At 39.2% G+C, this 27,131-nt stretch overlaps 2 protein-coding genes across 6 annotated transcripts in view; one reads left to right on the forward strand and one right to left on the reverse strand.

The window, feature by feature from the left end:
• The window catches only part of COL9A1 (collagen type IX alpha 1 chain), a 62,137-nt gene extending 60,960 nt beyond the window's left edge, over positions 1-1,177 (forward strand). Inside the window, exon 38 of the mRNA XM_058020385.1 lies at positions 603-1,177. Within this exon, the coding sequence (XP_057876368.1) occupies positions 603-787 (185 nt within the window). The 3' untranslated portion in view covers positions 788-1,177. The remainder of the gene's footprint in view (positions 1-602) is intronic.
• A 5,258-nt stretch (positions 1,178-6,435) lies between these two features.
• Positions 6,436-27,131, reverse strand: part of COL19A1 (collagen type XIX alpha 1 chain) — a 178,865-nt gene continuing 158,169 nt past the window's right edge. For 4 of the 5 annotated variants that reach the window (XM_058019508.1, XM_058019510.1, XM_058019509.1 and 1 more), the window contains 10 exons: positions 27,036-27,080; positions 24,892-24,936; positions 24,720-24,782; positions 23,216-23,251; positions 23,024-23,068; positions 20,479-20,649; positions 19,480-19,546; positions 17,499-17,654; positions 11,041-11,118; positions 6,436-10,816 (listed from right to left, as the gene is read on the reverse strand). In XM_058019508.1, the coding sequence (XP_057875491.1) occupies positions 10,680-10,816; positions 11,041-11,118; positions 17,499-17,654; positions 19,480-19,546; positions 20,479-20,649; positions 23,024-23,068; positions 23,216-23,251; positions 24,720-24,782; positions 24,892-24,936; positions 27,036-27,080 (843 nt within the window). In that variant the 3' untranslated portion in view covers positions 6,436-10,679. The remainder of the gene's footprint in view (positions 10,817-11,040; positions 11,119-17,498; positions 17,655-19,479; positions 19,547-20,478; positions 20,650-23,023; positions 23,069-23,215; positions 23,252-24,719; positions 24,783-24,891; positions 24,937-27,035; positions 27,081-27,131) is intronic. The other variant, XR_009114228.1, reaches the window with a different exon arrangement.

Below are 27,131 nucleotides of genomic sequence, written 5' to 3' on the forward strand. Positions count from 1 at the left end.
GACAAACTAGTCATATTTGTTCTCTTGTGAAAAAGGAAAAAAAAATAGTTGAGTATCTACTGATCCCACGGATGTCTGTGTAACTCAGAGGTGTTTTCTGTAGAAATTTATCATTGGAAGAGGCTTCTTGAAATCACTGTTTTTCCTTTCTTCTTTGAAGATTTAGAAGGAAAAACTACTTCAGTGCTCAGCAGTTCAAATCTTTACATATATTTCCCCAACCATCTGAGTGGAAAAAAAAAAAAATTGGTATTTCTTTTTCCAGAGAGCTAATGAAATTCTGTGTTAGCAAGTAGCATCTACCCTGCCCTAGGTCTTGGCAGCAGGGTTGGCTGAGTAGAGCACCCTGCAGAGCTTTGTACAGCAGCAGACCTGCACTAGTACCCCTGGAGAGCACTGGGACTGAAATGTCATTGCTGTAGCTGTGTAATCACAGATTGGGCGTCAGGCAGAGGAAAATTGTCCCTGTAAGCTGGCACCCCTCTTGGGAATCCCCTGAGAGCAGTGAAAAGCCATCTTCATCCAGCTTTTAAGGACAGGGTGCTAATTGTGCTATGCGAGTCCTACGCTGCCAAAGTTTAGCCCTGCATCCTCTTTTGCAGGTGAGCCAGGCAAAGCCAGCTACGGGCAGGAGGGCCGTGACGGTGACCGAGGGCCCCCGGGGGTGGCCGGGCAGCCGGGGGTGCCCGGGCCCCCGGGCCCTCCTGGCCCTCCTGGGTACTGCGAGCCGGCCTCCTGCAGGATGCAGGCGGGACAGAGAGCAGGGAAGAACGTGAAGGGGCCCTGAGAGTGCCACCGTGCGTCGCCATCGCTGCACATCCCGCACGGACAGCTGAGGACGGAATCACGAACCAAGGAGAAATGCAGACGTGTACAAACCCTTCAACCAAGGTTTCAGTAAGGTGTTTTTAACACAGTGGTTGTACATTCTTCCAAAAGGAGTGCTTAGCAATACAAGCTGGAACAATGGTGCTTTCAGAAATACACAGGTGCTGCCTTCTGCCTTCTCCTTTTGGGGGGAAATAAAAGGTACTTGTCTATTTTTATTTTTGATTTTGTTTAAGAAAGATTTTCTGTGATTTTTCCTCCTCCCCTACTTAATCCCTATGTCCCTGTATGATGTACAGTGAAATAATGTCTTCAGTCATCAAATAAAAAAAGGATAGTTTTATTTACTGCAGCTGTATCTATTCTTTCATACTTCTAAATTCTAGTACATACTCTTCATGCACAGTCACTTCACACGTGTCTTGCATGAAATATGCTAAACCTCCTTCAGCTCTTCAATTCAATCACAGAAACCCAGGTGGGAGGTTCCTATGAAAACCTGCCATCCCTGGCACTGTTTAAGCTGCCAGTATCTCTAAAGGTAAAATCACAGGCTCACCATGAATAACTCATGTGGAATAACCACTTCATTTTTTGACTTAAATTTGTGTTGCATTTGTAATTCCCTATGAAGCCCATTGCAGCTTGCCTTGTTATATGTCACATTAAAATAAAAGGCTAGTAGTCACTGTCAGCAGAATTTTAAGTCCTATAAATACGTAGTTTTCCTATAAAAGATTACAAGTCCCCAAATTAATAATTTTTTAAAATATATGGTTGCATTCAGTATTGATGGCCAGAACAGCAGAAGGCAGCCATTAGGTGGCCCAAGTTGTCTTTTTTAAGATACTTAGTTTTTAGAGGAAAATGTGCAATGTGGGTATTCTGTTCCTCTCTTTATAAATTAAATTATTTTTGGTTTGACTTTACCTCTCTGAACTTTATTCTCTCTTCAAGACAATGATGAAACCACCCTATGATATTTCTTTTCTTCTCATTATTGGCTGTCCAAATTTTCCTATACAAGCTTTGGCACATTTGTTTTAAGCACTGATTTTTCTCCTAGCCCTTAACTGTGTGCTCATGCTTCAAACACTTGATGCCATGTGACCACAGAGAGAAATAACAAGATCCATGGAAAATTTCGTTTTGCACGTAACATGTAAGATAACACTAAAGGGAAAAGTACAAGTATAATGTTTGCTTCAAAAGGAGTTCTTGAAAAAAATAGTAGTTAAACCTACCTCAAACCAAAGTCACCAAAATTGGCAAGTGCAAAGAATTTCATTTGTGAACAAATCCAGAAGATGCCACACAAGGTGAGCGGCTTGGGAACACATAAAGGGGTTTTCAAAAGTTTTTGAATTAGGTCGGTTTCTACTGACTTGGAGCAGAGTCCTCAAAAGTACTCCTTAGGTAGTGGAACAAATAAAACACTAGTAAAAAAACCTGTAGTTTCACCAGCAAACTTTTATTTTGACTATAAAGTGTGTAAAACTGCTGAAAAGGAAAAAATCTCACCTGATAACAGAATGAAAATATTGTTTTCTGTATGTAATGCATAAACATATGAATCAAAAGAAGCAAACCCCTCCCACATTTAAATATAACTGTGAAGTGCTTTAGAAAATATAGTCTGAAAAATGCATAAAATTCTACAATAGAAGGAAATTCATGTAGGAGCAAAAATATGCATATGCAAAATTCAAATAAGAATTATTACAATCAAACAAATTCCAACATTGAGAGTCAATTCAATGCAGAATCTCTATAAGTGGACATTTTAAGATTGTGACAGATTTTCTGCCTTCGAGCTGACTCACAAGTTTTAACTTAAAGAACAGAAGAAAAACTTCTCAGGCCCATTGTAATTCCTTATGGGATGCATAGGTTAATTTAATTCTCAATTCCAAATCTTACACAAGAATGGAAAAGAGGTACTTGACAAATGGTAGACTGTACACTGGAACATACCAGAGATTGGATTTTTAGTAACAGCACATTCAAGTAAAATAAAGATTTGGAAAATAAAGACAGGATTATGAATTTAAAATAAAGATGTATTGACTATGGTGATACAGAAAAAAGATTTTGAATAAAGTTAGAAGATACAGTGCAAAGAGACTGAGAGGTTTCACAAGCCACTGTCAGTGTGCCAACAATTTTAACTAGATGCTCCTGAAATCTTGGTGAAATCCCAAGTAAATCTTGTTCTCATCTCCTTCAGGTTCAGCATCATAAAATTCTGTGAGATTTACTGAGCAGAAGACTAGTGAAAATCTTTTACCCACCATGATCTCTGTCATTACTTCTAGTTCTGGAGGTTTAATTGCAGGGTGATAAATATATATTTTAACTCCTCAGTTACTTCAGTATAGGCAGGAACCCAGAGAAAATCATAATGAGAACCAGTTTATAGACTTTTTTTGGTTGGACAAGAACTTCAAGATCATTGAGTCTGACTTTTAACCTGGCACTGCCAACAAATTTGGTGGCCTTCTGGCAGGGTTGTAGTGGTGATGGAGGAAGGAAGAGGAAATGACATCATCTATCTGGACAAAGAATTTGACACTGTCCTACACATCCTTGCCTGTAAACTGGAGAGATGTGGATTTGACAGACAGACCTGGTGGCCACACTAAAAGAGTTGAGGTCACTGACTCAATATCCAAGTGGAGGCCAGTTCCTCAAGGGTCCACATTGGGACTGTTTAGTCTTTGCTGGTGCCATGGACCACGGGATCAGGTGCATCCTCAGCAAGTTTGCCAACAACACCAAGCTGTGTGGTGGGATCGTGGTGCTGGGGGAAGGGATGGGACAGAGGCTCGAGAAGAGAGTTCATGGGAACCTCATGAGCTTCAGCAAGGCCAAGGTCCTGCGCCTGGGACTGGTGATGAGTTGGGACAATCCTCAGCATCCATCCATCCATCCATCCATCCATCCATCCATCCATCCATCCATCCATCCATCCATCCATCCATCCATCCATCCATCGACTCCCCAGTTTACAGAGCCTTCCTATCCTCCAGCAGATGGACACTCTCACCCAGCTTGATGCTGTCTGCAATTGACTGAGGGTGCCCCCAATCCCCTCATTCAGGTCACTGATAAAGACACTGAACAGGACCAACCCCAATTCTGAGCCTTGGGGAACCCCACTAGTGACCAGAGGCCAGCTGGATTTACACCATTCACCATCACTCTATTAGCAAGAATTCATAACATTGCTGCCAAATATTGAGCTAGGAGATAGATGTATTACACAGCTATAGATTATGTACACATATAATTAATATAAGAGTTTATATATGTTTTTTGCCTCAGCCATCACTGGGTTCAAGCAAGTTAGTATGAACTGCTGCCAAAAAATCTTGAATGTTTCACAAAGGCCAAAGTCTCTGTAGCCAAAGAAGATCTAGAGCACTATTTGGAGCTCCCAAATTATGTATGAAACCAAGGCTAAGGAGGATTACACTACATTTTGTGTCCTTGAATACTTCGTCATGATCTGAGCTCATCCAGAGCCAAGCAAAGATCTACAACAAAATTTGTTTTCCTTCAAATATGAAAAGTGTCAGCAGATGGTATTTTGAAGGTTACTTGAAGGACAGAAGGAAAAAGAAACTAAGTTTCCCAAGAAACATTTGTTTCAGAGACAGCAGTGTTAATTCATCCTGGCAAAACACAGAAGTTGTGCTTTACATACAAAGGCTGCATTTTTGCAAATGTTGTTAAATTGCTTAGATAATTGTGTGAAATGTGTTTGCTTGACCTGCTCATCACTGTATTATTTTTTGGCCATGTAACCTCTGCTTCCTTTATACTTAAAAAATGCAGTTGCTGCATCTCCTCTGCTCACGGGCCACAGGTAGAGAAAAAATATCTATATTTTGTAGGGCAGGTTCCTCCTGTGGGATTTGCTACAGCTTCAGTTTTATTCCCTCCCTTCAATTTTTTGTTACTCCTGTTCTCTTTTGCCTGCTCTCTGTGCATTCAAAAGCATGAGTAAACCTGACAGCTTCAGACAATGAACAAAACAAAATTTCTGGAGTCACTATGAAACTGGAAGAAAGAAAATCAAGTAAGTGGTGAAATTATTACCTAGAGTCCTTTAGAATGCCATCAGCCTTCTTCCTCCTGGGAGAGTTAGAGAGGAAGAGAAAAATGAAAATTCCTACAGTTCCTAAAGTTCAGGGAAACAGTTTCTTGAATAAAAGTGATTATCTCCGACTTGGGCAGTAAGTTTATCTGCATTCAGAGAATGCATTAATTTCCATAAATTATATACATATTAAGACCAAGGTTTTGCATTTAGTTGGCTTTGTTTGTTTGTTTTTTAATCCAGATTGTAGAGATCCAGGTTTAGGAAGCACAAGCCTGACTTCAGCTGGGGTTAAAGTCCAACCCCCCAAATTCAGCCAACCCACCCTGACTTCTCCCCAGAGCTCACTGCAGTGGCTTTGTGCCTCTCCTTCTCCTGTCTGCAGCTGCATCCTCCCTCTCGTGATTTGACACAGAATGAAAGGCTGACATTTTTGACAGAGCCACAAACAGAAAGTATGCAAAATATTTCCATTTCCATCCATCCTGTTTCAGATGCACATGGCCACACAATAATGTAAAAAGTTATTTTTCATCCACTTAATACATTTCCATTGAACTGAACCTTAAATGCTGCAAACCAAAAATATAAGGAAGGAAGAAAGCAACCAGTCATCATGTTCTGTGATTCATTCAGTGACAGCTGCATACAATTCAGAAATGAAAGAATACAAAACACCAAGGTATGTCATTGAGAATCCTTCAAACATTCTGACTGGAGACAGAATATATTTACATTAAAACTGCAGTAAGCAATTAAATGCATTCGTGTTTATAGAATAGCAGACTAAAAGAAAACTGCTAAAAGACATGTAGACTCCAATCTTTTTAGCTACAACCTTTTTTTGGTCTAGAATCTGTAATATTTGTTAGCAATTAATATTTGAAAACCACATTTCCTTACAGTATCCTGAAGCTTGAATTTTCCACTTAAATACCAACCACGACAAAGTCAGGTTTAAACTTGTTCTCCATGGCTTACACCCACCTATGTGCATGGAGGTGATTTAATCATCCATCCAGTACAATCAAATTGTAGTGGACATATCAGGTTTCAGGAAAAATTTGCATGACTTGGTACATCCGGAATCTATGAAAAACTCAATGTGAACACACCCCAAATCAGCAATGTTTTGATTTCTCAGTTACTTTTCTTATTCTAACATTTTACATTGAAGCAGCATTACTACTGCATTGGTAAAATGTAAGATTAAGAACTGATTTCATGTAGTCTGTGTGGACAAACAAGTTAATAAAATGCTAATTTAGCCAGTGGGGTTTTTACAAGATTTTACAAAATGTTTACAAGATAAACATTTCAGAAAAAAAAGAAAAAAATTGAGTGCACATAGAAATGAAAAATAACATTTCACCCTTGCAAAAAAGAAGATCCAAAATACTTTGTGTGATTATCCATTAATTAAAACCCCCACTTATTTAACAAAGTTATGCATAACTAACATCTGTCATAACCCACAATCATAAAATGTAAGGGAAGGATAGATAATCAATCCTGTTTCTGTATCACAGTGCTCTTTTAACATTGAAACCAGATCCAGCTTAAGGTAAGAAAATTGGTTCTCAAAACATTGCCAGGCTGCACTGCTGCCCAATTGTACCTGGGATGCTGCTGAAGCTTTTACTAACCATAGGTGAGTCCCTCCTCCCCTGGGGACAAACATCATTGCAGGGGACATGAATGGTGCCTGAAAATGAGATGTCACCACAACACATTCTTTTATAACATACATAAAACACAATATAAACACAAAATCTTAGCAATATTATCTTACAATAATTATCCAAGAAAGGCAGTATTTCTGCAAATACCACCATGCAAACGAAAGAGATTTGAAGAAAGCAAATAGAAAAAAGTAACTCTCAAGAACAAAATCAGAAACACAGACTGTTGTGCTGTGAGAATACACATGGCTGGGTCAGCTCTTGCTCTGCTGGGCCAGTTATGCCTGGGCTGTGATCCTTGTACTGAAAGGATGTTTTGCACTCCACCATGTGGACAGCAGGAGATCTGCTGCAGCCTCGGGAAAGCTTCCCTCTGAGCAAGTTTCTGTACTCTCTTTAGGCAAACTGAGTAGTTCTGTACGTTGCTATTTAAAGAAAATCCCAACATGTGCTTAATAGGTGATAAAGCAACTTGACATAAAATATAAAAGTCTGACCCTGAACTAGGATAAAGCTTAAAGAGCTTTTAAAAAAGGTTTAAAAAAAATTGTCAAAGTTATTTCACTTCTGAGTCTTGTTGCATGTAAACAAACCCAAAGCAGAATAAAAGGCCTTACGCTACTGGAAAAAAATAATCCCTCGTGTTTATTTCCTTGCAGTGCTTACTGCAGCATGAACTGCTCAAAACAGATATAAAACTGATAAGCAAATTGCAAAAGAGATTAGCATCCCCTCTTCCCTCCCTGGCCTCCTGCCCAAAAACTAAGACAACACCAGTCTGAAACTGCAAAGAAATTTCAGGGGCCAAACCTGAAAAGCATGCAGACACATGTTTCCAGCTACTTTCCACTTTCAATTCTAAAAATGTGAATTAGGAGCAAGCCAGTGTGAAGTAAAGTTAAGCTGGGATTAGCTCTGCTCTACCCTAGTGAAGAAAGTGGCATCTTAAAATAGGTACTGAGATAGCCCATATAAAAAATTACCCGTTTTCTCACATGAGAAAATTAAAGTGGGCTTTTAGCAAAATAAAAATAATGCAACAAGATAATTACCAAAGTTACCTGCAAATCAACTGAAAGCATTCAAATACATTTTAGAAAGACCTTTCTCTTTAAGCCTATAAAAAGAAAAAGGCATCTGTGGGAAACATAGATGAAAAAATAAAACTTCTTCAAATATAAAAAGTGTTCTGCTTCCCAATAAGTTCAAGTAAATTAAAATACAGCAATTGCATCTGGCAGATAACAGATGCTGGTTTTCAGCAAGCTAAAAGCCCCAAAATATACAGATACCACCAAAGTGGTGCAATGGTCTATGTACAGCCTTCCAGGATGGGGCTGCTTGGGAACCTCCAAGTCACTCAAGTACTAACTCAAGACAGCACCCTTTTCAATATTATCACAGAAAATGAAGTTCAAAATTACCTTCTGAAGTAAAAAATGTTTAGATTATACATATATTGGAATTACTAGAGAAGTAACAAAAAAAACCCCCCAAAAACCCAAAAAAAACCCAAAACCAAAAAGAAACAGAAAATGTTTATGCAAGATACCTGACCAGCAGTTCCTTTCAGAGAATGGACACCAGTATGTGGGGCTGATCCTCTGGTGCCCATGTTTAGACACTGGGATGTGCTGGGGCCAGGCTGTGCTCTCTGGTTGGGCCATGGCAGCAGTCGGTGCCTCAGTGCCCTGTCTCAAGCTGCCTCACCATTCCCAGCCCTCCCACAGCCCCAGAGCTCTGAGGACCAGGACTGGAAGGGTGATCAGTTCCACAGGGCAAACCAGAACATGCTCCATGGGCACAGCAGTTCTGCAGTGGGAGCAGCTTGTGTTGAGCTGAGCTCAGGCAGGACCACGTGTCCCAAATGCACCTTCACCCCAGCAGGACAGGGCTGCCCACAGAGCAGGGGCTGTGCTGGCCTGGAAAAGGGACAGCCATTGGACAGACATCCTGAGGAGTGAGGGCTAAGCAGAACAGGAGGTATAAGGGTTTGCCTGTGGGCTTTAGACCCCATTCTCACAAGGAAAGATAAAGCACCCTGACTCCCCAAGGCGTCCCCAGCTGCAGGGTGTAGTGCAGCTCCTTCACGAAATAGTTTCATGGTGTGCCACAGGTTTTCTGCCATCCTCATTCCTGCTGCCCTCTCCTGTCCCAGGTGTTTACTCTCAGCCTTCCATCCCTGTGTTTCCTTTGACGTCCTTTTGTAGCAAGCACCTTCTCTCCTCCAAACACCTAACTGATGAACATGTCAGGGATCTGTGCTTTCCCTTTCAGAAAGTGTCCTGAGTGCCCCAGCTGCTGCCTGAGTTAATTCTGTCACTTCTTGCTCTCATCTTGCTCCTCTGCTCTGGACGCAAGTGCTAGGAACTATTTAGAACAAATGCCAATGTGCATCTCTTGCTAGAGAATCCCACCAGTCATTCCTTAACTGCTTTTGAGCAAAACCCGGAATTCAGCCAGATTCATGTATCACAACAGCTTCTCTGGAAGCCAGGACTTCCAATTTGACAATACTTCCCTGGTAGCTCAGTACTGCTCAAGCACAGTTATCAAAACTACTTCCCTGCCTAATGTGGGAGAGTGACTGCCTTCCAAACAATGGGATAAAAGCCCTCAGTATGGCTTTGTACTACAGGAGCATTTTGCAGCTGTGGGTTATAGATGTTTGTGTTCTCTAAGCAGCACCTTTGCTTTCTATTGCCCTGTACAAAATTCCACAGGACTAACTTAGGGTCATCTGTTTCCTAATAACCAGAAGTGAAATTTTGGCCACCCCTACTCACTCCTTTTCAGGATCATCTGTGTGATCAATTTTCTTCAGATTTTCTTTCGCTCAACCATTTGAACTCTACATGATTTACACATTGTTCTGTTTTGTTCGTCATTGACATTTTCTGTTCCTGCAGCCTTTACTAAATGACTGAAAACTGGATGCTGTTGCTCTCAGCAGTACACCTTTCTAGGAGAGTTTTGTATTTTTTTTCCGATTTCTCTTGAACTCAAAAAATTTTCTGTCACCAGTAAATAGGATCTGTGAATTGTGCACTGTACAGATTCCATGTTCTTCTCAAGCTGATTTCAGCATGTGACTATTGCAGGAGGAAGAAGAAAACAGTGCCATCACCAAGATTAGAGGCTTGTGAAGTTCCATTCTTGGAATATGCACTCACCAGCCTCTGCTCTAAAGCAAGGGGTCACCTTTGCTGTAGCAGACTTAATGGCAGAGTAGCTTGATTCCAGACCTTAGTAGCCTTACTCAGTCCCCCTAATGGTTAGAAGGTGTGCCAGCTCTCAGTCCAGAGCACTGTCAGCAGCCTCTTGCATTTAATATCTGGGGTGTGTGTAACCACGACTGAAGGAACACACAAGCCCCCAGCTGGGACTAATTCCAGTCAGGAGAGACACTTCTGGAGCTACAGCCTGTGATCTTCCAGTCAGTCTGAAGCTCCCTGTTGGATGGGATAAGGAGACCACAAACACATCTTTGTTTCCTTCTTTGCCATCTTGGATGTGCCTGTAATGGTGGGCAGCATTCCTGGAGCAAGGCAGACCCTTTTCAGAAGGTGTGTTGGAGCCTCCTTGGGGAACATGAATGTTGAGTCTGAACAGAGTCCCCAGTGCTCCAGCTCAGGTCCTGCATTCGCCATGAATGAGTACTCTTTGTGACTTCAGAAATCTATTTTTTCCATTGAAAATTCACCACCAGCAAGAAAAATAAAGCCAGCTTACATATGGAGGCATACATAATATCTTAAGTTATAATAAAATATTTTTTGTTTGAAGAAAGAAGTTTATGAAAATTATTTGGGCCTATTTTCTGTTCTAAGCAAAATAAATAAGAGAAACAACACATGGAATGCACTCTGGAAAATACATGACATCATGTCATCATTATGACACTGCAAATACATAGAAAAAGGCTCAATTTTGTGCCTTACAAATTATCTATATACCATGCAGTGTCGAGAGAAAAAAAATAACGCACCAAATATTTCAAAAAATTAAATAAACTTATTGGAAAGAGTGAAAAGTGACCGTGAACCCAAGTGTCAGGGGGAGGGATTTTATTTCCTGCTGGTGCGTGAGCGAGTCTGTGACACGTGGTAGTAGCAATCCGCCGGGTTGCACCTCCCGCTGGCTCCAGGCGGCCCCTGCGGTCCCGGGGAGCCCGATGCTCCTGGTGGGCCTGGCAGGCCTGCAGCTGGCAAAACAAAGCTACAATTAGCAGGGTCCTCACCAGAGCACCAGCAGTGCCCTGCTTTCCATCACCGACATCAGGTGCGCTCCAGCACATCCGCAAGGAGGCAGGTGGGGCTGACCTCACGCTGCGATCCGGCTCGGGAGGAAAAGCAGGAGTGCAAAACCAGGAGAAAGGCCTGTTAGTTCATAAATAACAATAGCAGAAATAGATCTGGAGACTTGTACCTGCAGGGCCAGGCGGTCCAGGGTTACCAGGCAGTCCAATTCCAGGCTCGCCTCTTTCCCCTTTCTGTCCTCTATAACCTACACAGAATAAAGACATGAAGATAAGAGCACCCTCTTATTTTAGGTAGCAATTTTCTGTATATCTTGTTGACATGAAATTACCAAGACAAATATAATTGAGAAAGCACATGCTCAGTTCTTTTCTTCAGAATTCTTTTTTTTTTTTTCGAAACCACTCTTAAGTTTATAAGTTCCTTCTGGAAAATATGAGATTTCTAGCTCTAACTGTTACATCATCTGTCAAAGGGCTCTTGCTTTGTTCACTAGCTTGACCCTTCCCCAAGATTTTAAGTTACCTGAAATTCCTCTAATAAAGAGCCAAATGCAGATTTTACTCTCTCTGTTCTGCATAAATCCTTACCCTTGCACTTTTTGGACTTTTTGTAAAGTGGTAGTTTTAGGATTAGACATTCTCCTGTATGTGAGAGAAGTCCCACTCCCTGGCCAGTGTTGCCCAGCTCTCCTCACATGGAATGAATCATCTCTGGACCTTGTGCAGATTTTGGGTTTGAGGTTTACTTTGACCCAAGTAGCTGCATATCATTAACAAGATGTAGTTAGTAATCATATTTTGAGTACTTGAGTCCTTTTCCTTCACAGGCCATAGTTTTGAATTTATCTAAAGGCTTCCACCTTCTCAGGTGCTGCAACCCATGCCCAATCTCTGCTTCTTTTTGAACTCATAAAAGTTTTATTAGTTGGAATCTTTAGAGCAGAGGACTTATTGCCACAGTAAAATATTTTCCCGATTATTTTAAGTTAAGAATGTACCTTTATTATGCAGGAGAAAGGATGAAGGCATTTTTAGAGGAGACACCTGCCACAAACCCTTACTTCAAAAGGGCTTACAAGGAAACACTTCCATACCCAGCACTTCAGATGCTGGCATGTAAGGTGACAAAAGTTTAGAATTAATTTGCTGATTTCTGGTCACATTTGGAATGAAAATCTTCCTGCTTCAAGGACCAGTATATTTTTAGCATCACCTATGCCATACAATAAACTATTGAGTTCCTCCTCTTGTGAAGAACTGTTACTTAGTTTGAATTAAAAGAGAAGAGCACAGCCATGCCAATCCACCTGATGTCCCATGAAGATTAACTGGCACTGACAGGTGGATGGCAAAGGCTCTCTTTCCAGTGTGGTGTGGTCTATGCAACACTGCTACCTTACAGGATATTCCAGAAGGAAATTACTTTGAGGGCTGTGGGTACCAATTCAGGGTTGCCACAACAGACACAATGCAGTAGGAATGGTACACAGAGCATTCAAGCTTTCTGCTACACACAAGCTCATTATACACTTCAGTAGAAAGTCTGCTATCTGTTGCAATCATTCCAGCTTTCAAAACAGAGCATCAATCATCTTACTCCTCTCAGCACCACAACAAGGAAATTACAGTGAGGCAAGAATGTTATAAAATGCATGCAGGGTGCTATACATAATACAACTAAAGGAAATCAACAGTTTAAAATCTCACAGAAACCCAAATTCAAATTAACCATGCATTCTGGTCACTGAGTTATGTTAAGCAGAATTGTACAAGGCATACACACACACAAGCTATAAAGACTAAGAAAAAGGAATATGGAGGTATTTGTATTGGATTTTGAATCTTGGATTTACTCTCCAATGACCACAGTAATATTTATAACTACACCAAGTTGGTTTGTTCTGAAAAATCTTGTGCAACTTCTAGTATTGCTGCTTTTTGCAAAGCAGCAATACTAGAAATACAACTACAGAATCCATTACATGCCCTATTTATTTTATATTTCTCAATGTTTTTTAATTTACAGTCAACAGTTACAATGCATTTCCCACTACAAACCCAGTTAACTCTAATTTTACAATGGACTTCTGCCACTAATGATTTGTTTTGCATTTCTTTAGTTATGGAGAAGAGAGAGAAATCAAAGGTACTATACATCACATTTACAATCTCCATGATAAACATTACTGCAGGTCTTTGACACACCATAATTGAAAACAACTGAGATAAGACTGAATGATTCTGTAAACATCACTGGAACACAAGAAAATAAGGAAAAAAGCCGCTACAATAGGACAAAGAGCAGCATGGTTTAGTGATAAACCCTTATTGACTGTATCCAAATACACATGCAAGGGTGTAGTTTTCACATGGTGGCAGGTAAGTTCTGCTAGCACTGAAGTTTAATAAAAAAATTCCCAAATACCTTGTCTAACAATAAGGCTTTATTTGATAGAACGCAAGAATTTTAATAAACAGACTTATATGTAAACAATGTGAACAATGTAAGGTGTAGTTCTGGCAGAAAAATATTTGATTTTTAATGAGGTATATTTTGCTCAGAAGCAAGGCCATGATTACACCTCTAGAGGATAATATCACCTTCTTTCTGAGCTTAGACTGACAAACTCATACACAGTCAAAGGAAAATATTACCATACACACCAAACAGATTTATCGTTTTTAATGTAAAGGCACATATAAGATGCTATCTACTTTTCCTGGTAGAATTACAATTTCAGTAAGAGGCACCTGCTTAATTTAAAAAGTAACTGTTTTAGCAGAACCTTTCACTCAGGTCCAAGTTTTGTTGTGATTTCTGTAACCCCAAATGTTACAAACACATACCCAACGTGGGCAGTATGTTAAACACTTGGTAGCAGTATATAGCAAGTTTGTGTTCATACAGATAAGCTTTTGCTCATAGATGAGGAGTCACAGCTGGAATTCCGCTCTCAGTTTGGTGCTTGCCACAAACAGCACAATCAGAAGTGTCACTACTGCTACACCCTCGGCTCTACATGGAAATGACAGAAGTTCATGTCCATGAACTCAGAGGTGAAAGGTATTTAAACTGCTCCAGAAGCTAGTGCACCCACATCATGGAGACCCTCTTCCATCAGCATGGACAATGCAGCACCTGAAACTAACATGTCAAGTATCTGAGAAATCTGAGGTTCTTTAATACAAATACAAGGCAAAGAGATTGCCCCCACAGGGAACAATGAGACCAAAGTACCCACGGTGCTTTACTGTGCAAATACTCTGTGTCCTTAAAAAAACTGCAAAGCAACAGAGAGGGTGCCAAGACGAAGCCCCCTCATCCAGCCCCCAGTACATGTTCTGATCTCCTTCTGTATGTTACAGCTGTCTAGCTGAGGGAGCAGCTGGGTTTCAAATCAAAGTAAAACAGGTTAACTTTAACCTCCACGGCAGAGAACAATTTGCAGGAGGTATCTTGAAACCAGTGCAGCCATTTCAGAAGAATGACTGTCTATAGACAACATTCACTACAATGGGCTCCTGATGTTAGCCAAGGTTTCTACAGGCTTCCACCATCCAAATAAGTAATTGTCATAAGAGACATAAACTTTACAACAGAGATTACCAATAAAGATAAGGAGCTTTCACTATTCATTGCATGGTATTTTTATTTTCTGAGCTGAGCTATTTTTTTTGATTCCTTGAGGCTACCATAAGTTATGAGGACCTATAAAAAATATTTTCCTCAATTTGACAGAAAGAGTGAATTTTAACTAGGATAGAATCTTTTCTCTATTGAAAAAAGAAATCAAGTCATATTAACATAAGGAATCTCTGGATTGTTAAGTGATCACAAGGTGCAGTTCATCTAATGGACCAAAATTCCCTTACTATTACAATTTTAAAAATTCAATTAAGTCAGTGGAGTTAATTGAGCTAGATCCTCTTACACATGACAAGCTGACTGTCTGTTTACAAATGGATGACATTGATATATCTTGTTTGTAAAGACTTGAAATAAACTTTCCAATTCTGTAGGAGGTTTTAAGGTATAAACAAGCCTTAAAACTCATGCAGAGTAAAGTCCCTCTGTTCTCCCTTAAGGACATGCTGTACTTTTTACCATTAGCCCTGCCTCAGAGCAGCAGCTTGCAAGTGCATAGGTTTTGAAATGAATATATACATATATGTCTATAAAAAATCTTCCATTGGCTATTTGAATACCAATTATGTGTTTCACAATTTCAGTTGCAATTCAATTTTGCTTGCATGCTATATTTCTAATGAGACCATCCTATAAATTATATCTACCTGAACCACTGGGAAGGTTGTGAGGAACACCATGAACAACCTTGCTGAAGGCCAGCAGGTAAAAATTCTGGACTTCCTTAGAAGGGAATGAATCTCTGCATAAGAGTCTAGCAATTCCTCAAATACACTTTTTGAAAACCATGCCTATAAGTCCAAAAGTCAGTATCTTTCTTTTTTGCTTCTGAGACTAACCCACTACCTATTAGTTTGCTGTGCAGAAGGAGATTCTGTTGGAATCCGCCCAAATAATTCCTGACCAGTTTCCAGGGGAACCAACACCACACTCAAGGTGTATGGAGGGACCCCTGTGAATCCTCAGATGAAGTTAAACACCTCTCCAGACACCCAGCAGCATCTGGCTGGCTCTAGCAGGCTCTGCATGCAGCATCACAAACAGGACATATCACAGAGGTCCTGTTAATTCCTTGCCACAAGCATCCACTTCTTCTCACTGCCTGTGGGGGACAAGTGACTCCCTCTGCCACGTATTACTGCACACAGCAAATCCCTGGAGTTGGCAGTCTGGGCTACCCCCAAGTGCAAAATAGAATAAGAAGTGTCTATCAGTCAATTCCAAGCCTGTATCAGGACTTGTGCACACAGCATGCTACCTTAAAGGACCCAGCCACACATGCACATAATGTGCTTCACCAAGAAGTCTTGTTTGCTATGTATTTTATGGCTGAAGACAAGCTGGAATATAAAAAGATACTTTTCAATCTGCTCAGAGATTTGAATTTCTTTTTACTCTTGGCACAAAGCTATTAACATGCACAAGCACAACTGAGGAAGGTTTGAAGGGTGTGTGTAAGTGTGTACCTCTTACAGGACAGTCTCTTATTCACAGTATAAAAAAGAGGCAAGGTAAACTTCTGGTTTTCTTTCCTTGGAAGTGTAAATTTTTGTGTCTTTTTATGTATCAGAGAATTAAAGGCTTTACACTTAGCTTACCTTTTACTAATTGAAAACAAGTATTGAGCATATTGGTAAAATAAATGGAAATCCTGTGTACATGGGGCACTATTTTACTTAACTATAAGATATGGAAAAGCAGCTTTTTTTTTTGTTTTGTTTTTTTTCAAGCATAGCTATCATCTTTTAGTCTTGATGCTCACTAGCTGGAAATGAAACCTAGTGCAGCGTTTCTCTTCCCAGAAGTGTTTGAGACTATCCAGTACATCCATCATTATTGAACAATCTGGCACTGACATTGAAGGTGACTATTTGCAGTGATCTGAATATTTAGGTAACGATGAAGTCAGTGTTGTAAGATTCTAAGCCTTTTATTGTTTTCCTTGATGCTTTATTCTTGTTCTTCTCATTCTGAGCTCATCACATTTTTCAAGCTTCTGTCAGTGGTTTGCGCTTATCAGTGTTAGTAAGTCCTTATTCTTCTGATAGCTTTAGGATCCACACATCTTCAGCTTTGCTGGCATGTTCTTCATTCCAGTCTGACTTGCTCTGACTCCAGAGCAGACCAAACTAACAAAAGATAATAAAGAACTACCTACAGATAAACTGCAAATGACATGTTACCCACCCACAAAATATTATTCATCTATAAATTCTTTTTTCTTTCCAGTCTCTTCTCGTCTTTCTTTTAATCTCTGAAAGGCTGGCTCTACAATAGAGCACAACTAAAATGATCCTGGATCCCTCAGAGCTAATTTTGCACTAAATGACACTTTTGCAGTAAAAGTAGCTCACAGAAATGAGAGTCCGATACTGTCCGAGTGCATTGCAATGCACAAATTACTGTTTGGGGTACAGTTGATGCCTTAAGTTAGTGAAAAACTGATTACTCTGATTTCTTCTTTTATGAAAATAGGTTCCTTCACCATAAGAAAAACCAATTTAGTAATATTTCAGTTTTCACTGCTTCTTCAGTTTTTCATGCCCTGTATTTTCTCAGGATATGAGCTGAGAGCAGTTGGACCAGGAGACAGAAATATTTTTTTTCTTTAAAAAGATGGCCTCTAAATATGAAGCTGACTCTAAATAGCAAGAGTGTTGGCATTGTTTTTCTTACTTATTCAAGTATTTTGTAGGAAACAAACCTGCTACAGTAGTTCTGTCAGATTTAGATATCTGTCAATAATTAAATTTATAACTGATTAGAATAAAATGCACTGATTAGGAGTTTTTAATCAGTAAAATCCACACATTTACTATGGGTTAATATTTAGATGTGGTCTGGAAAAACATAAGTACATAAGTTTAAAAGTTAATCATTAGAAAGCTAGATAGCTAGTCCTGGCTTATTTAATAAACATTAGCAAGTATATAAGGATTTCAAGATACAGCTAAAAGGAACATTTTTTTGAATGCCTACCTTGAATTCCACGTTCTCCTGGCGGCCCTGGCAAACCATCCTTTCCTGGTGGCCCTGGTGATCCATCTTTTCCTGGGGGCCCTGGTTTTCCATGAGCTTGGGAGGCAAGCATTGCAGCAGGCAGCTTCAGCTGGGATACAAATTGTCCCATCCTTTCTTCATTAATCAAAGACACAGGAAAAAGTTGGTAAGAAGTCTGCTAGCAAAAAAGGGGGAAAAAATCCCAAAGCCCCAGCTAAACTTTCTGTAAGTAGGGTGTTTAATTCTTTTAAAGTCAAGGTATTAAATGCTCCAATAAGCACTGAGACCTTCAGTTCCAACTCAGATTCATGTCTGAGTCTTTACCCTTTGAAATAATCAGAATTAATTTGTATAAAATTTTCTGTTACTACTCTCCATTACTAACATATTCCAATATTTCAAATTATTTCTGACTCCTGTTCATGGAAGCACTTAAAACACATAGACAGAATAATTAGTACTTAACACACTGATGGAGGGCTACATTTTATTTTTGTAACTCATATTAAGCTGCAAAGTAGAGATTAAATCCTGTGAACAGTTCTTGGAATGTGCTGGAACCTGAAAACTGTTGTAAAAAACCTGAAAGCACTCAGCAAAAATTTCTAATTGCAGATATTTCAGAATAGAAATTTTCATGCTGGTGAGATAAAGTGTCCTTGGTAATATTTTACTGTTCCTTAGAGGTAGGTAACATAGGTACTAACCTTGGCTCTGTCTCATTTACACCAGATTAAAGCCCTAAGCATGCCACAATTTAGTGGGTATTTACAGTGGTAGAGTTTTAAGATTAAAGAATAAAATTAGAGAAGAGTGGGCATCAAACAAAAAAGAAGGAAGGTGATAGAAAGTAAACAAAATGAAACAATGCCAAAACTGGAAGATCTGTGGGAACAGTAGTGAGGTGTAGAAAAGGGAATAGCTATAAAGACAAAACTACTTTATTCCCTGTAGGCAGGGCACCTTATAATGCCTTCTTTTCATGAATAGACTAAATATTTGTTACCATTCTATCTGAATGGGAAAAGGAAGTGACTTCACTCAACAAATTGCTCTTGAAATACATTACAGGTTGAACTCTGAGGGGTAGCACCCTGGGGAAAGGTGATAATGCACAAAGTGATAGCCTTGTTACAAAGCGAAAAACTGCCTGAACAGGTTAAGAAGTCTCAAGCTTTATATAATTTCTTTTATCTCTAAAAGATAGATTTGCCCACAAATATTAATGACAGAATAACAAAGCATATTGAGGACATAAGAAATGCATTTTGCTATGGAAGAGAAGCTACTGTTAAGGGGTGTTCATGAAGAAGCTTGTTTCAGAAACCCGAGTCACAGCTTTTCTACCATGACTAAAGGAATGCTGGGGAAGAAAAATATTCCCTTTTCAGAGTGAGGACTCATCTAAGAAATCTTACATAATACAAAGGCCTTGGCTGAATCTGGTACTTGCCTAAAACTGTGCCAGATGATGGTGGTCTGGCAGGGAGCTCTGGAACTCAGCAGGGATATTTGCTGAGAAAACTGCAGAGCAGCTTAGACCTATGTGACTGAAGGCTGTTGAACCTTTCTCTTATGTAGACAGTCTGCCACTAAGTGGGCAAAATAATTAGGTACATCTGTGGTCTCTGCTTTAGTAACATTTCACTACCTTAATGGTATGTAGTAGATAAACAGTATCTGCAGAGATACATGATACATATATGTACCTACAATGACACTTCTGTTTGCTATTATGATTTGGAGAAGACTACTCTTCAGTGCTGATCTTTTACATAGGAAATACTCTGTTTAACAGATACTCTAACCTCTCATTGCTTGAACAGAATCATGTAAGGTAGACTTGCTAAACACAGCTACAGCAACAAGGTACCTGCTAAGTCCAATGTAAGTTAGATGACATGTAAAGAAATTTAGAGCAGAATTTCAGATTCAGTTGTATAATATTTCCTATTCTTACCTTCAAATACCTTAAGAACCTCTTGTTTGATATATTTCTTTATTTCTTCAAGTGAAATTGCATCAGCCTGATGAGGAAAAAGAAAGGTGATATGTATCAGAAAGAATATGCAGAGGACAACTTATGATGCTACAAAAATAAGAAATGCTCAAATTAGCATTACCAATATAAACCTTTCACTAACAGATAAGTGTTTTAATTTATTTTTGTTATTTATTTTACTGCAAAGGCCACTTTACTGCAAATACATTATAGTATTGTAAAGATACTAGTGGCATGAAGTGGGAGAAGCACTCCCAGCTGCCAAGATGACCAGGATGTGATGAGTATGGAAGTTATCTTGCACAAGACAGTAAGGATGATCAGGAACAAAAATCTGCTTTACTTTTGCATGGCATCTTCCAACTTCTCACCTGCCCTGGGGACTACTTGCTCTGATGCACCGCTGACCAGAACAGAACCATGGTCCCAGTAACTTCACTGGAAAAGTGTTTTAGAGCTTTACCTTACATGATTGAGGTTAAAAAGAACCCATAGTATGGATGTGTGTGCCTGTGTGCTCATGCAGAAAAATCAAGTTATCTACAATTGGCAAGCAGAATTTTATTGTCTTTCTAAATGCTGATTTCTCTTCTATCGAGAATCAATTTTGGCCACCTCCTTTTCTTTCCCAGTTGCAAAGGCTCAGACTGCAGCTCTTAATCTTATGGAAAATGTGAAAATTAACAGTACTGAGTAGCCATATTGGTATGCAGGAACTAAAGAAATAAATAATTAAAGCTTATCCATAGCAGATGTTTTAAAAAATAATTAAAAATAACTGCCTGATCATGTGGGTATATTTTTTCACCTTAAATGAACACTGAAATGATCTGAGAGAAATCCTTAGTTTTTCTAATACTGTGCTATTTCTCAGTTGAATTTCCACTGCTCAGCTCATGTTACCTTCATAACTTGTCTGAATACACAAACAACCAAGATAAACTTATATGAACTTACTGGAAACCCTGGGGGTCCTGGTGAGCCTGGGGGACCTTGATGCCCTGGTGATCCTGGATAGCCTCTGTCTCCTGGAGGGCCAACAGGACCCACATCCCCCTTTTCTCCTGATGGGCCAGGCTTCCCTCGTTCCCCCTGGGGACCTCTGTCCCCTGGAATACCCTGATCTCCCTGTGTAAAATAAAAGCAGAAAGAAAACCATTGCACATCGTGGAACAAACCTGAACAGTCACTTGAGAATGCTAAAGAGAAAATTCTTGCCTGTTCAGAAACAGACTGAGTCATGCAGGGAAGATGATTTTCCAGGCTGAACCTTGTCTCTGAAAATATATTTTGTTTTCTTGCACTTTTGATGTTGAAGTTGACTACAAAAAAGAATAGCTTGACTCTGTAGCCCACTTTTCAAGGACAGAACTTGAGCATAGAAAGGTTTTAGCCCTTATACAAGGGTCTAGGAATGTCAATTATGTCATAAGTATAATTCAGGTGCTCAGATTCACACAAGCAAAAGACACCAGGACATCTCCTGTAACTTTTCTTAGAAGTCTACTATTTTATGTCTTCATTTACACAAAATTATACTTAATCCAAGTTATTTCCAGTACTCAAAGATACTAGGAGGAAGCTGGAGAGGAATTTTTAAGAAGGACATTTAGTGACAGGACAAGGGGTAATGGCTTCAGACTGAAAGAGAGTCAGTTTAGATGAGATATTAGGAAGAAATTCTTTACTGTGGATGCTGAGGCACTGGAACAAGTTGTCCAGAGAAGCAAGGAAATATATTAAGGCCAGGTTGGATGGGGCTTAGAGCAACCTGGTCTGATGAAAGGTCCATGGCAAGGTGGCTGGAACTTGATGATCTTTAGAGATACCTTCCAGCCCACACCTTTCTGTGGTTCTGTGATAGATAAGTTCTCAGGTTTATAACCCTGCAGAGTAGCTACAGATAGCTCTTCTACCAGAGATAAAGAAAAAGGCAAGTTTCTCTAGAATCATGGTCCTGTGCCAGTGTGAAGCTGATCCTTTTCTTATAAATAATCCATGTTTTACAGGCTGCCAGTGTGTAGGAGGCAAATCAAATATTACAAGCATTTTTAACTGCCTCCAGTGTTTTCTTCATGTTTTGAAAAAGGTCCTTGTAAAAATTCATAAAATAGGTCATATATTCCTCCAGATTCCTCTTTAAACTTTCCACCATGAATTGTACAAAATTCAGGACATTTGAGTTTTGTGATCTCTGCCTAAGGTGCTGCTTTATTCAGCCTTTCTCCTTTCTAGCATTCTCCTATCTCTTGTATTTTATCTTGTACCAAATTCTGTGCAGAAGGAACTGCTGTTTTTCCTGTGTTTGTACCTGCTCTCCTCCAGCAGGTTCACAATCTGTGATCAAGGTCTGGAGATAGCAGCAAAAACAAGCAAGCCACTAGCACTTGTATCTGTTGAAATCTCTAGAAAACAGGTTGGTATAAAACATGTTTTCAATCTAGTTTGTCACTCAGTTTATAACGTAGTAATAACAGTAGTGTTTAGTCACTCAAAGGATCTATAAAACTATTTCAGCCCAGGTGGCTTATTCCTTAAAATAAATCCTATAAGGACATTCTTATATCAGAAAAGAAAAATTCAGGAGTTATATTCTGTCCTTCCAATTTAGATGCTTCTCTTTTCTGTAACTACAACAGCTGGTCTCAAACTGAAGGAGCATGCTGTACAGCACTAATAATATTAATGGCTGCAAGAAAACCTTGACTATATTTTCTGTACTCATTGCAATCTCTGTCACAAATGCAGGCCTGTGTCCTTAAAGGCAAAACCAGAACCTTGCAAACAGTTAATTTTTTAAGGGATAATTGTAGTAATTGTTAAACCCTCATGTCTCTTCAGTGTCATAAAGCAGCATTTCCTTTTCCAGATTAAACAGGGAGACGCTTCTCTGAGTCATCAAATAAATGTGGCAGCCATGTGATTAGGACATCAGGACTTTGGGAATGTTACAAGAAGACTGTCTTTCATATATATATATACATATGTATGTATATGTATATATAAACTCATCTCTCACCTCCCATAATCATTCCTGCCCACCATGGCCTTGTTCCCACAATCAGAACTGTCTGAAGAGTTTGGGAAGCAGTCAGGTATTGCACTGGCATTCCTGCTGCCTAAGTGTGACAAGCTTGTTTTACATAAAACATGATTTGTGTCTGTGACATAGAAAGGAGGACAACAGGGCAAGTTCATGGCTTTTGTAAAATCTGACAACAGCATAACTGGATTATCTGCTTTCCATTTTCAGCCTATTGATCAATTTACAGTGTCCAGGCCAACTGTGTTAGAAAGTCTGTAAAATGCGTTTTTACTCTAAATGCAGAAGCCAAATCAACTGTAATTCCTTGAAGTGGTGTCTAGGACCTAAACCTCTTAGATTTTTAGGTCACTGCTTGAAGTTCACAGAGAATTAATTTCTTGATTTTGCCTATAAAATAGGTGCTGATGAGGTGTTTATATGCTCAGTGAAAAGAGAAAAGTTATAATAGGGACTTACACGTTCTCCTTTGGGTCCTCTGTCTCCTGGTCTCCCCACAGCACCCTGAAATGTGGTTTTTGAAAAAAGGTAAACTTATCAGTTAAAGGCTTTGTTGTGTATTCATGTGTTAGCAGAATGGAAAGCAACTGCCTAAGATTAACAGCTGTGGTTTCTGTGAGGAAAAAAATGAATAAAAGCTTGTTTTCTTACCGGAGGACCTGGCAATCCATCTTTTCCATTGATTCCCTAGGAAAAAAATTAATATGTTTATGTGTTTTTAAAGTATAAAGGGTAAAGCTCAGTGTTTAGTGCCTTATCAGTAAATGCTCTGAAGCTGCAGAAGAAGCAGTTTGTGTGGCTACAATATAGAAATACAAAGAGCATCATGATGTGCACCAAATCCAATGATCATCCAACTTTAAATGACAAACTATAGGGAAACTTCACAAATTTGGAATATTTGTACATGCACATGCACTTTTTCAGTAGCAACTAGCCATAATACAACCATGGGAGAGAGTTCTTTTATTCTAGATATTAGCCCTGGTGCTGAATTACCCTTCTGCTCTAGCAGAGATTATGCCTTACTATTACAAATCCAGATCCATTCTTTGGTTGTCAGGACTTGCAGCACAGCACAGTTTTGGTCTCACGGGTTAAAGCCATTTCCTTCCCCAGAGAAGGTGGCTGCACTCATAGCAACTGCTGGAAACTGTTCCAGGCCCACATTATCCTCCAGACTGGAATGTGGCATGATGTGAGAGTCCTGGGTGGTATGGGCCAAGATAATGTCAGAGAGTATATTAACAATTGTACAATGCCAGATAATTGCAAGATAAAGACTCTGGCAGTGTTTAATTTAGTAGGATATTTATGGGTCTGCACATGTAGCAAACTCACAGCTGTGAGTGAGAAAGGATGACTTGTATGAGCAGAGACAGCAGGAATATTTCTTTCTCCTCATATACTGCAAAGTGGAGCTTGGCACAGATTAGGCACCTTGGGCTAATTTGCTGCTGTAACTACAGAAACTGTGTCCACTTTCCAGGCAGAAGTGTAAAGTGGAGATGTGCTGACAAGCTGCAAAGCTCTGCTGCTCATGCTCATCCCCAAAACACCAAGGTTCAGGGGAGATAATGAGTCCTGCACTACCCTGGCTGAACCCCTTCTGGAATATAACCTAGGTTTGTTCAACCAGCTCAGACAGGGCTGGCTACACTGCTGTCACACGTTTATTACATAAAGGGAGCAGATTAGACATCTAAGTGAACAGTAAATGCCTCAGCTGCTGTGCTGCATCACCTGTATACAGAAGAGTCTCAAAGTTTATTCAGACATGAAGCCCACGCTTCTCTGTCTAAACTGAAACTGAGACCCTGTTCTGTCACCCCATCCTTTACTGACTGTGCTGTGTCTGGGTTCACATTCTCCCCCTGGAAAAAGTACAAGAGGAAACTTTATGTCAGCAAGATCCAAATGACCTTCATAAGACCTTTAAAGGCAACATCTTAGTAAGATTAACTATTAAAACACCACAATACCAGGAATAATTCTTTCTTAGATGGTTAATATTGAGCAGTGCAGCTCTGTGTGTTCTTCACATGTTACCTACTCTAACACAAAGCAAGATGCAATGTCCTTTCTTTTGTAACTTCTGATAAACTAAACCACCTCTTTTTGTAGCAAGTTATAAATTCAGTATAAAATTGCTTACTGGTTTTCCTTGTGGCCCTTCTGGACCAGGGAAGCCTATATCTCCTATAGGTCCTCTTTCACCCTAAGGAAGAAGAAAACACACATGAAAACACTGCATGAAAAACCTTGCATTAGGTGTCTGAAATATTTGTTTGCTATTGTAAGAATCCAGAACTCAAATCTGTACTTACAGGTTCTCCTGGCAAGCCTGGGGACCCAGGAGATCCCGGCTTTCCCTGCAAAAAGAGAATATTACACATTCATATTATTAGGAAGCCAAATGAAATGTACCTCTTTATCAAAAATAAGAGAGTATATATATATATATGGGAAAAATATTCATGGTATTGCTCATTAATGCTTTAAGAAAGGAAAAAGAAATATTTCACCAGATTTTTGTCATATTTAATGAACAGGCTCTTGTTTTAAATGTTACTTAATCACTTGGTTTTGCTTATCCTTCTTGAATACTAAGATGCTTTTATGAAATTTTTTTTACAACACCATGATTTTCATCTTGAGAAGTCATAGTCAGATCAAGGTTTTTTAGTGTGTCTGTGAAATCAAGGTTTTTTTCCTTCAGGTAATTTCTAGTCCTGATTTTTTTTTTTTTTTTTTTTTTTTGTATATGACTTTATTACTCACTTAACACCTTTTGCAAATTTTCTTCTTTTTTTGGCCATTTCTATTGGCATTTCATGTTCACCCTGCCAGAATTCACAATCCTCTCTTATGACATCATTTAAATGTTGATTTTAAGTGTCTCTTTAGGATGCCCTTCTTTTAACAACCTGAACCTACATTTTATGAAAGTGTACTTAGAGCAGATCCTCAGGTGACTTTGTACAAGTGAGAGACCAAACCCATCAGCACCAGGGACAACTCTGGGAACAGCAGCACTGAGGGTTTGTGCTGAAATGGGCACTGGGGGCAATGCTTGCAGGCTCTCAGTCCAAGCTGCCATGACAATCTCAGCAATCTCAGCAAAAAACAAAGTGAAAATAAGAGGTTTCCATTCTCAGGTGGAGAAAAGGGTTCACTACTCAATCTAGGGAATGATGACAGGTACAGAAGACAAATTCTTTTCCAGCAAGATATGTGGATATGTCTCAAAATCCTCCTAGACTACTGAAAAAAATTTGTCTCTCATATCTACTAGTTTGTTGATTAAAACTCCTTAACATAATTGTGAAAAAAATCCAATTTATTTCAGGGGAAAATATTTTATTTCACTGGATTCTATTAGAACTAAATATAGTCAACAGAATGCAGCTTCATCCCTGAAGAAGGGGGCTCATTAAATATTTCTTATCCAACTTGAATAGAGAACATCCAATAACTTGGGAAATTCATAACAGTGGGAAATTCATAGGAAATGCACAACTGTGCAGTGTCATTATTAACAGTGCAAAATCTCTTTCAGAACAACAAGCTTTGAAATTCTTACATCTGCTATAAAGCTCAGAGAAATACTTTCCCCCTTAAATGTGCAATTCTTTTAGCAAAACTCAATGAAATTAGGCTATTCAAGATGATGTTCTCTTGGAACTCACAGTAAATAGACTAAATCAGTTGCTAATGGAAATGGGAGTGTGTAGACACATACTTCTCTTTATTTCATGAAACACATATTTATAATTTAAACAGCTCCTGAAAGTATTGGTAGCTGCCAAAATTTAATAATAAATCTATTTGCATATAAATAACTCTGTATTGCCTCCTGAAATATGGATAAACTTTTTTATTAAACAGTAAATGAAATCCAATATCTTCATTTCCTTTAGGAACACAAATGAATAATTATAATTTCAATTTATTATTAGTTATTTTACTTTCACCTACAACAAAGTTCCTCTATGACTTCCAGAAACTCCTCTGAATATCATATGTAAATAGCTGACAAAGCATTCTCCTAAAGCAAATGTTTGATTGACTTGATATGCAGATCCCTGTGGGCTGCAATAAATAATGTTCATGATTTTCCTTTGTGATAGAAAGATGCTCAGAAATTTGTGCATGCCCAGGAACACAAAAAATGTCTTTATCTATATTAAACAGAGGCAATGGAAGAATCTCACGTTCTTAACTAAGCATATGCAGCTTTGAATTCCAGCTTTATCATGTATTCACTTCACTCTGTCATTTTAATAATAATATGAACCCTTGCTGTTATTAAAACTCTAATTTCTTTTAGGGAAAACCCATAATCATACCTACACATAAAGCACAAACCAAGCACTGGTGTCTCACAGTGACTGAGACTACAGCTCAGCACCTTGCTTGACCTGTTTTTTCAGCTTCTAAAACCAGAGTTTTCTTTAAAGAATATACATACCGGTGTCCCTGACACTCCTGGTGCTCCAGCTGGTCCACGGTCACCCTAAAGAAAAGATAAATTTATGTTTAAACTATAAAAATCAAACCAGAAGTT

The sequence above is a fragment of the Melospiza georgiana genome, chromosome 3 (genome assembly GCF_028018845.1).
Source record: "Melospiza georgiana isolate bMelGeo1 chromosome 3, bMelGeo1.pri, whole genome shotgun sequence".
Classification (NCBI taxonomy): Eukaryota; Metazoa; Chordata; class Aves; order Passeriformes; family Passerellidae; genus Melospiza; species Melospiza georgiana.